This window comes from Microcaecilia unicolor, chromosome 2, assembly GCF_901765095.1.
Source record: "Microcaecilia unicolor chromosome 2, aMicUni1.1, whole genome shotgun sequence".
NCBI classification, from domain to species: Eukaryota; Metazoa; Chordata; class Amphibia; order Gymnophiona; family Siphonopidae; genus Microcaecilia; species Microcaecilia unicolor.
The window spans coordinates 367,732,329-367,749,503 of record NC_044032.1 but is presented as its reverse complement, the minus strand read 5'-3'; the positions used below and the strand labels follow the sequence as shown (position 1 = coordinate 367,749,503).

At 44.4% G+C, this 17,175-nt stretch overlaps 1 protein-coding gene across 5 annotated transcripts in view; it reads right to left on the bottom strand.

Annotated features, from left to right (window-relative positions):
• Window positions 1–2,739: 2,739 nt before the first annotated feature.
• Window positions 2,740–17,175, bottom strand: part of HGSNAT (heparan-alpha-glucosaminide N-acetyltransferase) — a 108,576-nt gene continuing 94,140 nt past the window's right edge. For all 5 annotated transcript variants that reach the window (XM_030194548.1, XM_030194549.1, XM_030194550.1 and 2 more), the window contains one exon: window positions 2,740–4,139. In XM_030194548.1, coding sequence (XP_030050408.1) covers window positions 3,961–4,139 — 179 coding nt within the window. In that variant the 3' untranslated portion in view covers window positions 2,740–3,960. The remainder of the gene's footprint in view (window positions 4,140–17,175) is intronic.

The following is a 17,175-nucleotide window of genomic DNA, read 5'->3' as shown; positions in this document are numbered from 1 at the left end:
AGACAGATTAAAACCATAAAATGACAAGTCAGTCTTTGTTTTATGTTTGAAAATGTGTTTGTACCCGTTATATGTTTATGATAATATGTTTTATTGTTAAATCATTTGTTATGATTTTACTCTGTAAAGAGGCATACTGAAAAAGACAACACAAAAACTCAGTAAATAAGTGAACAGTAACTGATAAAAACATTTAAAAGATTCATGGTAACAGTGTGGTCATGATTAGTGAACTTCAGGTTTCATTATGCACCGGGAAGTAAACACCAAAGTCAAAAGAGAAATTTTTCAGAAACCTGGCATTGATACACCAAAGTTACTTTTCTCCATGGCGCATTAAAAATCTCTTTAAAAATACCTTGAAATAGTCAAAAAGCAGCACTCTATTTACTTTTATGAGATGCAGTAAACTGGATCCAGACTGTGGTACCTTTCACTGAACCCATAGCGATACCCCCCCCCCCCCCCCCCTCAATCTGTTTGTGTATATGAGTTTTGGGAGAAATTGTAGACATGGCACACTGGACGTCAGTAATATTCTCTGGACAATTCTTAGGTACGTGGAATAAATGGTCCTACACCAAGGCACAGAATTAGCACCTTCTCCCCAGTAGAATTGTCATTATATACTCCTAATCTAGTGCTGTGCCCAAATATATATATATATATATATATATATATATATATACACACACATATATACAAGGCCCTTTATGCAGGTCAATAGCATTTGCTTCCAGGCCTCAAGGTCTGCAAATGGTTGGGTTTTGCAGATATCCTTAATGCCTATGCATGAGCACATTCTGCAAACCTACTGCCTCTCCTTGTATGCAAGTCATGCATATTCATTAGCAGATAGCCTGAAGACCTGGGACTGGGCCCAACACTGAGTGATTTTTCCCAGCCTGCCCCACTTTTCAGCCAAGCCGACTGCCAGCAGAGCCTCAAAACCGACAATAGAAGAGCTGGTTTTCTGTCCATGGACCAGAACTGTCAGCATCACAATGAGTCTTTGCACAGGGCCCTGCAACCCTCCCCATACCAGCCTTTCTGGGCTGGTATTAATAGCACTAGTGCAGGCTATGTGCTATGCTGCTTTTCATTTTTCCATTATAAAGGTCTTAAGTCTATAACCATATACAGTGGGGGAAATAAGTATTTGATCCCTTGCTGATTTTGTAAGTTTGCCCACTGACAAAGACATGAGCAGCCCATAATTGAAGGGTAGGTTATTGGTAACAGTGAGAGATAGCACATCACAAATTAAATCCGGAAAATCGCATTGTGGAAAGTATATGAATTTATTTGCATTCTGCAGAGGGAAATAAGTATTTGATCCCCCACCAACCAGTAAGAGATCTGGCCCCTACAGACCAGGTAGATGCTCCAAATCAACTCGTTACCTGCATGACAGACAGCTGTCGGCAATGGTCACCTGTATGAAAGACACCTGTCCACAGACTCAGTGAATCAGTCAGACTCTAACCTCTACAAAATGGCCAAGAGCAAGGAGCTGTCTAAGGATGTCAGGGACAAGATCATACACCTGCACAAGGCTGGAATGGGCTACAAAACCATCAGTAAGACGCTGGGCGAGAAGGAGACAACTGTTGGTGCCATAGTAAGAAAATGGAAGAAGTACAAAATGACTGTCAATCGACAAAGATCTGGGGCTCCACGCAAAATCTCACCTCGTGGGGTATCCTTGATCATGAGGAAGGTTAGAAATCAGCCTACAACTACAAGGGGGGAACTTGTCAATGATCTCAAGGCAGCTGGGACCACTGTCACCACGAAAACCATTGGTAACACATTACGACATAACGGATTGCAATCCTGCAGTGCCCGCAAGGTCCCCCTGCTCCGGAAGGCACATGTGACGGCCCATCTGAAGTTTGCCAGTGAACACCTGGCTGATGCCGAGAGTGATTGGGAGAAGGTGCTGTGGTCAGATGAGACAAAAATTGAGCTCTTTGGCATGAACTCAACTCGCCGTGTTTGGAGGAAGAGAAATGCTGCCTATGACCCAAAGAACACCATCCCCACTGTCAAGCATGGAGGTGGAAATGTTATGTTTTGGGGGTGTTTCTCTGCTAAGGGCACAGGACTACTTCACCGCATCAATGGGAGAATGGATGGGGCCATGTACCGTACAATTCTGAGTGACAACCTCCTTCCCTCCGCCAGGGCCTTAAAAATGGGTCGTGGCTGGGTCTTCCAGCATGACAATGACCCAAAACATACAGCCAAGGCAACAAAGGAGTGGCTCAGGAAGAAGCACATTAGGGTCATGGAGTGGCCTAGCCAGTCACCAGACCTTAATCCCATTGAAAACTTATGGAGGGAGCTGAAGCTGCGAGTTGCCAAGCGACAGCCCAGAACTCTTAATGATTTAGAGATGATCTGCAAAGAGGAGTGGACCAAAATTCCTCCTGACATGTGTGCAAACCTCATCATCAACTACAGAAGACGTCTGACCGCTGTGCTTGCCAACAAGGGTTTTGCCACCAAGTATTAGGTCTTGTTTGCCAGAGGGATTAAATACTTATTTCCCTCTGCAGAATGCAAATAAATTCATATACTTTCCACAATGTGATTTTCCGGATTTAATTTGTGATGTGCTATCTCTCACTGTTACCAATAACCTACCCTTCAATTATGGGCTGCTCATGTCTTTGTCAGTGGGCAAACTTACAAAATCAGCAAGGGATCAAATACTTATTTCCCCCACTGTACATACTCTATACAAGTTTAAGTCAGAATGCATGTGCGATATAAAAACGTGGGCCCTGATTCTGTGTTTGGATGTGGCTTCGGGAGCAAGGCACTGGTGCATAAAAACGCAGTTTTGTGCACAACAATGCCCTCTGTGTGTGTGTAAATCACTGCACATGTGGCTATTACACATACAGTTGTGTGCAGCAGCATTCCTGTGGATGAGGCTGGGGCAGGAATTACACTTACATGCTTACTTCTGTCATGTCAGAAGTATGAGCAAAACCAGAGCTGACATGAAACATACTGGGGCCTAAAGCAGAAATTTGGGATGGATCCCAAAGCCACAGGCTAGATCTCCAGTTTCAGACAGGATTGGGCCCCCTGCACCCTGGAACCTAGGGCAATTGCCTTGTTTGCACCCCCACTAACACCCACCTTGCATATAACTTCCATGGCAAGAGTACCTGCAACATGTAACAAGTGCAAATCTGTGTGCACTTTCACTTAGGTAATTTTCAACAGCAAACTTTACATACGCACACAGTTTGAAAATTGCCCCATACTCTTTAGCAGCCCTCCAGAATAACAGATTTCCTAACATTTGCACTATATCGCACTAGCAATGTTCTGGCTCATATTTCTGCTTCAGAAACAAACCATATTTGATATGTACTATACAGTGTTTTAAAAACTACATATGGCTAGTGATCACATCCACCATGTAGCCAGCAAAAATGGTACCTTTTTCATAGGTTACCATGACATTCTTTCAGATGCATCGTTAGGGCAGCCATGTTGGACAGTGTCACCTCATACACCAGATCAGATGGGTCACATGATAGCACAGTACACAAATCACAACCCAACTAAATATTTCTGGTACTGTAACTGATGATGGTATCCCATACATTATTGCTTCCTAAGATTACAGGCAGTTACAGGAAAGTTGCTTAGAGAATTTCAATTCCAACACATGGAAATTTCTTATATTGATGTAGGGTAGACTTCACTACTCATCACATGAATTTCTGAACCTTTGAAAAAGTGCACAATGGTTACAGGTTTCTTTAAAAACACAGTTTCAGTTCCCAACTGTGCTTCTTCCCTGACCAGGGTTTGAACAGAAAGCATGGTCCTTTCTTTAAAAAAAAGAAGCCCTTAAATGGGAATGGCAGAAGGTATAGAGAAGCCTCCATTCATCTCTTCCTTCTGCTCACATCAGCACAGTGGTCCAGTTGTTCATCAGATCTTCCAGAATATCCGTCGTTTATACAATACGTACGATATCAATACCCACAAGGAGGTTGCAACCAAGTTCTGGGCCAGGTGCTGACCATGTGAACGGTTGTCTATCTTCCACTTAAAGGGGAAATAGTTTTCGAACACTTCATGCCCCACATACACCAGGATAGAGTTCATACCTTTAAAGAGAGCACAGTAAGTCACTGGAGAATGCAGTTTTAGTTGCCTGTATATACTGGCAGCTCATGAAGATAAAGCCAAAGTTTCTTTGAACTTATAAAGGAAAGGTTTTCAGGGAGAAAAACATTTTTTGCAAGTTTGGCTTGACTGGTCTCCCCACCCCCAATTCAGGACTTAGAACAATTTACAGCCACATTAGGTTAAGAAAACTATCCCTATTCTATATATGAAAATATCTGTAAGGAGGCCACATAAGGTTAAGAAAACTATCCCTATTCTATATATGAAAAGATCTGTAAGGAGGCCACATAATCACTGTAAAAGCCAAATAAGCACCCTCGATTCAGAGCTTTTGTTTGACAACAGGATAGTGAGAAAAACCAGGCAATCGGCTGCATGTACTCTGGTTAGAGAATGACACGGGGACAAAGTTTGTCCCCGTCCCCGTGAACTCTATCCCCGTTCCCGCCCCCCCGCAAACTCTGTCCCCATCCCCACGAACTCTATCCCCGTTCCAGCCCCCATGAACTCTGTCCCTATCCACAGAAGCCTCGCTGTTAACCACACTTAAGATTTACCTTTGGGTTAAAAAGCAAAATCATATGCATGTAAGGACTGCATACACGAATTAAAATAAATGCCCTTAAAATGTAATAATACTGGACTGGTCTGGCAAGCAATAATGGAACAGTGATGGAATATTCATTCACATAACAAGCAATAATGAGCACTAATTTTTCTAATCATTCTACAACTCCAAGCACATTTAATTCTGTTCTCACTATACAAGACAGGGAACCACAGAAAAATTGAAATATAGATCTCCCCCAAGAAAGCCAAGTAAACACTGGTAAATGAGAAACAGAAATGTATTTTCTCCTGCACTCTGCAAAATACAAAAAATAGAAAAGACATACATTTCACAAAGCAGGCACATCTCAGTCCTTATATATTACTAGTAAAAAAGCCCCGTTTCTGATGCAAATGAAACGGGGGGCTAGCAATGTTTTCTTCTGTGTGCATGTGGGAGTGTGTGTGTCCCTGCCCTCTGGCCTCTCTCCCCTCCCCCCTCTGAGTCCTTCACTGTTACAGAGCCAGCGATTTGATTTCGTGCTCTGCTGTTTTCCTTCACTGACTGTGTTACAGAGAGGGCGGGGCACACACTCATAGGAAACCGGATATCTCGCCCCCTTCACACTTCCGGCTGGAGGCTTCATAGAGCGTTGGTGTTGCCTTTTATATAGAGAGATAATTGATCCATATTTCGGTTACCTGTTATTGTTTGCTGATTGCACACTTTTTGCTCATTGTTCAATTTTTAAGACAGTAAACAATTTTCAGTTTATTGCCTCTTTGTCTGTACTGACAAAGAATCCTGGTGGTTTGTGTGTTGAGTCTGTGAGTGCTTTCTGGGAACTGTAGAACCACTGGGAGTGTGGCCTCCATTAACCTAGAAATCACCAGGGATAATTTGAGAGTAGGAGACTCACTCAGAGGCAGTTGGGACCCAGTCATTGGGAGGAGAGTGGTAGTGTAAAGCACAAGCAGCAGGTGACGTGGACCTGGGTTGTGCTGGGGACAGACCCTCTAAGTGGCCACAGAGTAACCCCAGGCAGGCAGCAGGAGAGATGTTGGATGGAGAGAGAGGGGCTTAAGAAACTCATGTGAGTGTGTGGGGAAAGGGGGAGGATGGATATAGAGAGAGAGAGCGCACGAGAGCGAGAGTAATGTGGGATCAGCCTAGGGAGAGGGAGATGCTGGATCTTCCCCGAGGGAGGATGGCAGAGACAATGGGGGGGGGGGGGGGAGACAAGAAGCAGAGACATTGGATGGACCCAGGGGAAGAGAGAGAGAGGGAGCTGGATGGACCTGGGGAAGTCCGGGGGGGGGGGGGTGTAATACATGGATTGAAGGTCAGCTGGGGATGGAATGAGTGGAATGTTTTGGCTGTAATTATGTGTTGGATATTCTCTGTTATGGGAAACAGGCTAGGTTGTTTAAGGGATGCCAGCACTCTGGGAAAGGCACCTTCAACCTGTGCAGGTCTGGGGGGAGTTATTCTCTGTTATGGTGGTTGTTTTAAGGGATGCCAGCACCTCTGGGAAGCACCTTCAACCTGTGCAAGTCTGGGGGAGTTATTCTCTGTTATGGGAAACAGGCTGGTTGTTTAAGGGATGGCCAGCTTGGCAAGTCTGGGAAAGGCACCTTTGTTCTCACACTATAAAAAGAGGGGGGAGCACGGACCTTCTTTAGAAGCTTGCCTGAACATAGGGACGCCTTGTTTCAGTGAAGGGTATTTCCCTGCAATCTCTGAGGAAGAGCTAGTGCTTCCCTGGTGGTCTTTCCCAGATGCTGACTGAATTGCGGGTGCTGTAAGTATCTTGGTGTATGCTGTTCACATATGTATCACCAATAAAAGCGATATACCGCATATTGTGTCTGGTGGCTTTTGTGTTGTCATAAGCACAGCGCCCCCTAGTGTTACAGTTTGGCGTAGTCCAGCAGGATATCGCATTGTTGTTAGGTGATTACATTTGTGAATATATACTTGTTTTATTGTTTTGTGAATATGTTGAAGAAAGGGAAGAAGAGCAAATCTCATCAGGAGGCTGTGCAGGCACAGCTTCCGCAGCTGTTTGCAATTCCTGGATGGGATAAATACCCATATCAGGCATTGGCAACAGATATGGGCGACAGATACGGGGTTGAGTGAGAATTGGGAGGTATGTTTAGGAGAGGGAACGTGTGAGGATGTGTTGAAATGTTTACAAAATGCCCCTGTGGTTTAAGGGAAAGAGTTAAGAACGTGGGTCGGAGAGGGTGGATTTTGTTGTCGGCATATCGCCTGATGCACCAGCAGAATCTGTTATTACAACAGAAGCTGTTGGAATCACAGGCTGAGATTCTGACATTGAAAAGCGACTTGGTAATGTCACAGTGTCAGGGCAAATTGATGATGAATAAGTGTACGGGGGTACCAGCAAATTGCTGAGCGTGCGGTGGTGCGAGGTAGCGCAGTATAAGTATCGGAAAAGGAGAGGGCGTGGTGAGTAAGATAAAGGTTGCAAAGGTGATGGTACTGCCACACAGATCCTAACTGGATGGGATCCTGAGATGTGGGATGGGGATATCTGGTCTTCCACACCCAAGAGTGAGTCAGGGGGTGAGGAAAGTGCTGCTCCAGAAATGAAGCCGATAATTCGGCAACGAGCACAGTTGGGTGGGGCAGCACCAGTGCACATGGATTTAGCAGAAGACTATACGCAACAAGAAATTCTTAATATCATGCAGCAATTCCAGCAGAGTCCAAATGAATCCCTTATTGCTTGGTGTGTAAGGCCTGCATGATACTGGGGCAATGGGGATATGGATGGACAATGAGGACTGTTTGAAATTTATACCTTTATCTCGAGATGCTAATTCAAAGTGCATTTCGGGAACATAGTTTAGCAATGCCTGATGGGAATGGGTCAGAGGCTACTACTCTGATTGAATTTAGTGGGAACAGGGGTCGTAAAAAGTACCCTTTAGAATCAGATTGGCCTGGGGATGACAAGCCTTGGTATACTTTGAAAGATTGTATCCAGCGATTAAAGGAAGAGGCAATGAAAGTGTGTATTGTCACAGGACAGATGGATACACTTACCCAAGTGCCTATGTCAGCGGCAATTAGAAACAAAGTAATTTAAGGGTCTCCTCCAATGTATAACAAGTTATTTTGACTGTTGATGAATGAAACAGATAACCCGTTGGAGGGCATTATGGATAAAATCGAGCAATTAGGAGATTTGGGGGATTGGAGTCTGAAGCTGACAGATAGGAAAAATAATGAGGGGCAGAGAATTGGGGAAGGGCCGAAGGGGCAAGGTTCAGAGGTTAGAGCGAGTATCTCGTAAGGCTATGTTTGCCGCTCTACTACAAGCGGGGGTGGCTCGGGAGAAAATAGATGGAATTCCCACTGGAGAGTTATGGCAGCAATATAAAAATTAGGATTGGATAAGAAAGGGATGAACTGGTTCGGAAAACCCGGCAGTGGAAAAGAAAAACTTCCTTCAGCCCCACCTGGGAGGGTCCGGACTATTCAGTTTGTATCATGAGGTCGTACTCTCCTGCAGAGAATGACACTTCCATCTACTACTACTCTGCCCCCATCTAAAGCAGAAACAATCCGTTTAGAGAGGATTGACTAGTACAGGGATGCAATGTAAAATTGATCCGCGTCCCTATATTGATGTTGTAATACAATGGAGTCCGGGAAATTTTCAACAGGTACGAGCTTTGATAGATACCGGAGCAGAAGCAACGATTATAGCTGGTAACCCTTCTAAGTTTAAGGACCAAAGTGTAATATTGTAGGACTCGGGGGGAAGCGTATTCCTGCAGTAGAAACACAATTGGCTATGCAAATTGGGGATTTACAGCTCCAAAAGTATGCTGTAATGATTACGCCAGTGCCAGAATATATAATGGTATGGATATTCTGAGAGGTTTAAACTTACTATTGAAGGGGAAGTTGGCAATTTGGAACATCTCCCGCAGTTCCCCGGCGTTTGAAGTATATTTCCACGTATATATTCACGCAGTAGTAGTGGGAAAAATTGTTGATGAGCCTCTCACCTACCAGCCGCCACTCAATTAGTTGCCACAAAAGCAATATCGGATTCCTGGTGGTATTGCAGAAATTACTTCGCGAACAATACAGGAATTACAAGAGGTAGGGGTCATTGTCCCAGTTACTACCAAAATGGAATAATCCAGTATGGCCAGTGAAGAAATCTGATGGATCCTGGCGGATGACAGTAGATTACCGTCAATTGAATAAGGTTACACCCCCGTTGCATGCTGAAGTCCCCGACATTGTGACTTTAATTGAGAACATACAAATAGAAAAGGAAAATGGTATGCAGTGATAGATTTAGCAAATGCCTTTTTTACAATAGCAATTTTGGGAGCAATTTGCATTTACGTGGCAGGGAAGCAGTACACTTTTACACGGTTGCCACAGGGATGGTGCATAGTCCTACAATTTGTCATAGGGTGGTAGTGCAACATCTAGATGCACTATCGTTGCCACCAGGTCTAGAGTTAACCCACTATATTGATGACATACTAATCCAAGGGGATACAGAGAAGTTAGTGGCCTCTGGGCTAGACCACCTAGTACAACACATGAAGAATAAGGGTTGGGAAATTAACCCAGCAAAAATCCAGGGACCCGCCCATACAGTGAAGTTTCTGGGAATTAATTGGAATAAGGGACACCAGGAAATTACTGAGAAAGCACTAAACAAAATAGCAGAATTTCCGGTACCGTTACCAAACTGCAAACACAGAAATGTATTGGGTTGTTTTTGATTTTGGCGTAAACATATCCCACATTGGGGCAGGTGTTACAGCCATTTATACAGAGTAACACGAAAGAAATGTGTATTTCAGTGGGGTGCTACAGAGCAACAGGCTTTTGACCCAAGCCAAGTTAGTAGTACAACAAAGTGTCGGTCTGTGGCCAATATGTGCCAATGATCCAATTGAATTACCAAGTATCAGTGCATGCAGAGTATGCCAATTGGAGCATGTGGCAGAAGAAACAAGATGGGAAACGTCCGTTAGGATTTTGGACACGTAGATTACCCGATGCAGCTCAACGATATATACCTTTGAGAAACAATTGTTGGCTTGTTATTGGGCTCTTGTGGAAAGTGAACAACTAACTTTGGGGCATGAAGTAATTTTGAGACCAGAAATTCCAATTTTAACTTGGATTAATAGTGAACCACATACCCATAAATTGGCCATGCACAGGAGGCATCTATATAAAGTGGAAGTGGTACATCCAAAATAGGCAGACTAAAAGTGGTCCCAATGGGGTCTCGCAATTACATGAACAAATTGCTCAGATTCCCGTAGGTGAGGGGGAGGAAGTATTAGTGTCTGGGGGTGGTAGTGGTAGTGCCACCCATCGTGTTGCTAAATAGGGAGTACCTTACGACCAATTAACTATTGACCAACGTCAGTATGCCTGGTTTACTGATGGTACAGCCAAGTATACTGATGGTAAGCGGGCATGGAAAAGTGTGGCCTACAATCCTCATACACAACAGATATTGCAGAGCACGGGCCCAGATGGGAGTAGTCAATATGCTGAATTATATGCAGTCTATCTGGTACTTAAACAAAATGCGCCAGAGGCATACATATATACTGATTCATGGGCTGTGGCAAATGGATTAACAACCTGGTTACCTACATGGAAACAGAATGATTGGTATATTCATACTAAACTGGTTTGGGGATCACAGTTATGGCAAGAATTAGTGAATTTCTGCAATCTACTTCTGCCTATGTCTATCATGTTGATGCACATGTTTCCCCTATAACCTCTGATCATATTTTTAATCAGACAGCAGATTCCTTAGCTACTATTCACACGAATGTCATCACTGGAACAGATGATTCTACTATTCATCGGGTGAAGAAGAGACCGGTATTGCAAGCTGGGCACATCATAAATGTGGACATCTCGAGAGCAAGCCACCTATCACTGGGCGCGGCAGCGTGGGTTAGCATTGTCTCTTTCTACCATTAAAAATGTTATTGCTCACTGTCCTGTTTGTCAACATTTGACTAAACGCCCTATACCACACCAGTCAAAGGTACACTTGCTCGAGGTAAGTTACCTGCCAAATTTGGCAACTAGATTATATTGGCCCTTTACCAATTTCGCAGGGATGTCAATATGTCTGTGTTGCCTTGGATACTTATTCCGGATTTTTGCTAGTCCACCCTTGTCGTAGAGCTACAGCTCAGCAGACTATTGTTCTTTGGAATCCATATGTAGACATTATGGCATTCCACTGCAAATTCAAAGTGATAATGGGCTCTCATTTCAAAAATCATCCTGTTACTGCCTTTTGCGCCCAAATTAACATGAATGGGTTTTCCATATTCCCTATATCCACAAGCTGCTGGTCTTGTGGAACGTATGAACGGTCTGTTGAAAACACAGACGGAAATTAACTCCTACTCACACTCTTGCGCAATTGGCGCAAATATTTGTACCCAGCAGTTACTATCCTCATATATCGTCTCAATAGGGGGAGAGTGAAACACCATTGATGCGTAATGTGACTCCCCATCTTCAAGTCTTGACCCAGTACACGTCACCCTGGGAGTTAAGCTCTTACATCCCGAAGCTGTTATACCGCTCAGTCATATGATTGACGCTGCTGGTTTTGATCTTGTAGCCCTCTTTGACACTCTTTGTGCGTCCCCGAGTGGTGACAAAATTTCCAGCTGGGTTTGCTTTATCTCTCCCAGCTGGCCATTATGCTCAGATTGTGGCCCGTTCCAGTTGGGCTCTTCGTGGCTTACTTCCTGTGGGAGGTGTCATTGACAGAGATTATCAGGGGGAGGTCATAGTCCTTCTGATGATCACACTGAGGGGATGTAATGGTGCAGGCTGGGGATAGAGTAGCACAATTGTTGATAATTCCTGTCAATTCCTCTTTTACTCAAATTTCTGATTTTGTGGGAGTCACTGAGCGAGGTACACAGGGGTTTGGGTCTACTGGGAGGGGTTGTGGGTGGTCGGGTATGGCATCAGGACCTGCACACCCAGGTCCTCCTCAACCTGCTGAATATAGCCCGAGGGGAGGACAATACGTTACAGTAGTTCAGCCAGGACAACAGAGTTGGACGAATGTTCCTGCTGATCATTGTTATTTAAGGGAATAGGATTTATATTGTGTTCTCCATTTCTTTTTGTTTCAGGGCATACTGTTTCTCTGTTTGGGTTGGGAACTCGATGCCCGTACTCCCGGCGAGCGGGTGCTGGGAGTGACCTCCGCGTGTCCACTATTGGTGGAGCAACAAAAATAACTCGACCTTACAGCAAGATAATTATACATGTCATACTGCATGTCCGGTATTGAACGTAACTGCTTCCCATTGCTGTGTTTCATAAAACTGAACAGCGCTTGTAGTTGTTTCATCCAGTTTTGTGAATGTGACTATCCATAATGCTACGTCCTGGGTTATGTGCATCCAGCATACGGGATTCCGGGACCAGATATGGAGGACTATGGAATCGGACACGCAAAATGCAGTTCCTCCAAACTTGTAACAGCTCTATAGTAAATATTACTTTGAATCGAAACTGCTGAATGGATTTTCACTAATGCTACACCAATTGCAAACCGTTTTGCACCCTGGATGGACTTCTTGCATGTGTGCTTGCTGTTAGTAATATGAATATCCTGCTCCACTGTCACGCATTCCCACTACATGCAAAAACATGTCTATGCAGTATAGAAAGACGTATTAACTTACAATGTTACATTTCCACACTTGCCTCGCTGTACTAGGGTACGGCGAGCATGGTATGATACTATTTTGGGGGGTGCGGGAACTGGACTGGGAATTCTGAATACTGTAGATACAGATACTCTGTTTAGTAAACTACACTATCTAGGTAAGGACTTGCATACTGAACTGAATATTTTAGCCATTTGGTTACCTGCCATTCCAGGAACAGGACAATTAATGGTGCCTGCGATAGCAGACATTAATCATTTATTAGCCCAAACTTTTAAGTTTGAAAATTATACTGACACTACTTTGACAAAAGCATTGAATTATACTTGGTGTTCATTACAGACGTTGTACGCTTTGCATCAGCGGGACAGAGTCCAGATGGCTCTACAATTGGGGATGCATACCCAGTTGCAGACCCTTTTCGCTGGATATATTCCGGTTGATGAGTGGTTGTTCCCACATTCAGAGAGTACAGTCTGTACTGATCGATTTCTGTACAGGGGTTTTATCTTCGTATAAGATTTTCCATACTCATATAGTATGTAAGTATTATATATCTCCAATATTAGTGAATGTTCTGGTATCGTAACCTTTTTGGGCCCCGCATATGAATTGGGAGTATATAACTGTATATAATGAGACATATAATTGGATATGTGTAATGAGCAGGGAAACTCGCATGAATTTGTCCTTTCCAGCCACCACAATTTGAACCTCGCTTTTCCCCACGTTTTGGGGAATGCACATTTTACTGTTTTCCCTGCCAACTATGAGTTCTTTGTAGAAATTTGTCCGCGGACATATGTATTCCCCTGCTAATTTCACAACTTTGTCAAATAATACCTTCCTGACCGATCTGTCAGGAGTCAGTTCCTGTTTTACTAGATATCAGTATTTTGGTGGAAAGGACAAAAGTATGTATTATATCCGGAGTTATTTAATTCTGCTTTCATACAGTACAATTATACCTTCTTTACGGAGCCAATTTTAGTTGTAAATTATAGTAAGTTGACCCACATGTTGCATATATCCTCTCTTATTAATGAGTATATTCAAGGTGTGAATCACACCTTAAGAGTCATGCAAGTAGATGCTCAATTTGACAATCACACTGTTCGTATAGTGGCGGAAAATATTCGAAGTAAATTACATCATAATTGGTGGGATCCATTATTGGGACATTCTCCTAGTGCAGATGCTTTCCTAAAATGGATCACTCATCCTTTACTTGTAGTACTATTAGTTAGCATCCTGCTAGTGATTTGGAATTGTATTTTGACTTGTAAAATTTGGAAACGACCTACGGTGGTCCATAATACTATGTATACTTCTGTCTCCTCATAAGCAGAGATTATCAAGGGGTGGAATGTAATACATGGGATTGAAGGTCAGCTGGGGATGGAATGAGTGGAATGTTTTGGCTGTAATTATGTGTTGATATTCTCTGTTATGGGAAACAGGCTAGTTGTTTAAGGGATGCCAGCACCTCTGGGAAGGCACCTTCAACCTGTGCAGGTCTGGGGGAGTTATTCTCTGTTATGGTGGTTGTTTAAGGGATGCCAGCACCTCTGGGAAAGGCACCTTCAACCTGTGCAAGTCGGGGGAGTTATTCTCTGTTATGGGAAACAGGCTGGTTGTTTAAGGGATGCCAGCTTGTGCAAGTCTGGGAAAGGCACCTTGTTTCACACTATAAAAGAGGGGGGAGCACGGACCTTCTTTAGAAGCTTGCCTGAACATAGGGACGCCTTGTTCAGTGAAGGGTATTTCCCTGCAATCTCTGAGGAAGAGCTAGTGCTTCCCTGGTGGTCTTCCCAGATGCTGACTGAATTGCGGGTGCTGTAAGTATCTTGGTGTATGTGTTCACATATGTATCACCAATAAAAGCGATATACCGCATATTGTGTCTGGTGGCTTTTGTGTTGTCATAAGCACAGCGCCCCCTAGTGTTACAGGGGGGGGGAGAGAAGGGCTTAAAAAACTCATGTGGGGGGGAGGAGATAGAGAAATGCTAGATCAGCCTAGGGAGAGGATGAGATGATGGATCTTCCGAGATGGAGGGAGGTTGAAAGAAAGATGTTAGATCTGCTGGGGGGTGGGAGGAGAGAGGCAGAGACACTGGATGGACCTTGGTGAGAGAGAGAGGCAGTGGGAGTTGGATGGACATGGGGGAGTGTGAGAGACAGGGAGAGGCAGAAGAGATGTTGGATGGACCTGAGAGGGGCTTAACTTGTGGGAGGGGGGATGAGGGGACAGAAATGCTGGAAAAGGTGAAATAGTAGGTGTAGCAAGGGACTTGGGATGGAGCATGGGTGGGGTAAGGGGAGGGGCATGAGGTGGGGCAGGTGTCAGGTTTTTCTGTTAAAAAGTTGGCAACCCTACAGCAGAATCAGTGCTCTCAGTTTGATTTCATTATCATTCTCCACCCCTGCCCCTTCAGACTGCATTCAGTAAGTTGCCTGTTATTTACCTGTTGTAATAAAACTGTTGGAACTGTGTCTTCCTTATGGAGGTTGGTACAAGATTTAGCTTACTGATTAGCAGTGCATGGGCACTGTAAGATCAGTAAAACAATGTTACCACCCACCATGCGCCATTCCTTTAGCCTCAGCTCTTTTGTGGCACTGATAGAGTGGTTCTAATGCTACAAGGGGAGAAAAACATAGGTCCCCCGCCCAACACACACACAGTTATCAGTTTTATTGTGCCCTCCAGCAGCTAATATCACCGAAGCTGCTGCTGTAGCTTTTCACTGCCGACAAGTAGAGAACAAGTGAATGCCTGCACAAAGGAGACTCCTAAGCTGGAAGATGTGATGTAACTCAATTTCCTGTTTGTTGCAGGTCAATTACACTCAAAGGCAGGGCCCATTGATGCTGACAGGGATGTAAATATTAAAAAAAAAAATGTAGTCTAACATATTAAAATGCCATCACTTAATCATTTAATAAGTTTGTAATCTTTACTAACAGATAAATATGACAACTTTAAAAAGTTATTGCAAAAGTTAATATTTAGATATCATTTTGTTAAGCTTTTTACATAACTTAAAAAACATAACAATAGCCATTCTGGGTCAGACCAATGGTCCATCTAGCTCAGTATCCTGCTTCCAACAGTGGCCAATCCAGGTCACAAGTACCTGGCAGAAACCCAGTTAGTAGCAATATTCCATGCTACAAATCCCAAGGCAAGCAGTAACTCCCCCATGTCTATCTCAATAACAGACTATGGATTTTTCCTCCAGGAACTTTTCCAAACCTTTTTTAAACCCAGAAACGTTAACCGCCAATACCACATCCTCTGGCAATGAGTTCCAGAGCTTAACCATTCTTTGAGTGAAAAACTTTTTTCCTCCTATTCATTTTAAAAGTATTTCCATGTAATTTAATTGTGTGTCCCCTGGTCTTTGTACTTTTTGAAAGACTGAAAAAATGTATTCGCTTTTACCCGTTCCACACCACTCAGAATTTTGTAGACCTCAATCATATCTCCCCTGATCGGTCTCTTTTCCAAGCTGAAGAGTGCAGGACGTCTCAGAAACAGAACGAAGCCTTGCGCCGGAAGAAGAGGACCTCGGCCTCTGCCTTGCAGATCAGTCAGCAATCAGCCAGCAACTCACAGAAACAAAACGAAGCCTTGCGCTGGAAGAAGAGGACCTCGGCCTCCGCCTTGCAGATCAGCCAGCAACTCACAGAAACAGAACGAAGCCCTATCCCGCTCTCTGTTGGAGTCCCTCAGGGTTCTGTCCTTGGACCCCTTCTTTTCTCCATCTACACCTCTTCCCTGGGCGCCCTGATCTCATCTCATGGCTTCCAGTATCACCTTTATGCTGACGACAACCAGCTTTCTCTCTCCACACCTGACATCACTGCGGAAACCCAGGTCAAAGTATCGGCCTGCTTATCCGACATTGCTGCCTGGATGTCCAACCGCCACCTGAAATTGAACATGGCCAAGACCGAACTTCTTGTCTTCCCACCCAAACCCACTTCTCCTCTACCTCCACTCTCTATTTCGGTTGACAACACCCTCATTGTCCCCGTCTCTTCTGCCCGCAATCTCGGTGTCATCTTCGACTCCTCCCTCTCTTTCTCTGCGCACATCCAGCAGATAGCCAAGACCTGTCACTTCTTCCTCTATAACATTAGCAAAATCCGCCCTTTCCTCTCTGAGCACACCACCCGAACTCTCATCCACTCCCTCGTTACCTCTCGCCTTGACTACTGCAACCTGCTCCTCACTGGTCTCCCACTTAGCCACCTATCCCCCCTTCAGTCCGTTCAGAACTCTGCCGCACGTCTTATCTTCCGCCTGAACTGATACACTCATACCACCCCTCTCCTCAAGTCACTTCATTGGCTTCCGATCAGGTACCGCATTCAATTCAAGCTTCTGCTACTAACCTACAAATGTACTCGATCTACAGCCCCTCCTTACCTCTCAACCCTCATCTCCCCTTACGTTCCTACCCGTACCCTCCGCTCTCAAAACAAATCCCTCCTTTCAGTACCCTTCTCCACCACCGCCAACTCCAGACTCCGCCCTTTTTCCCTCGCCTCACCCCACGCTTGGAACAAACTCCCCGAGCCCATACGCCAAGCCCCCTCCCTGCCCATCTTCAAATCTCTGCTTAAAGCCCACCTCTTCAATGTCGCCTTCGGCACCTAACCTCTACACCTCTGCCCAGGAAACCTAGACTGCCCAACTTGACATTTTGTTACT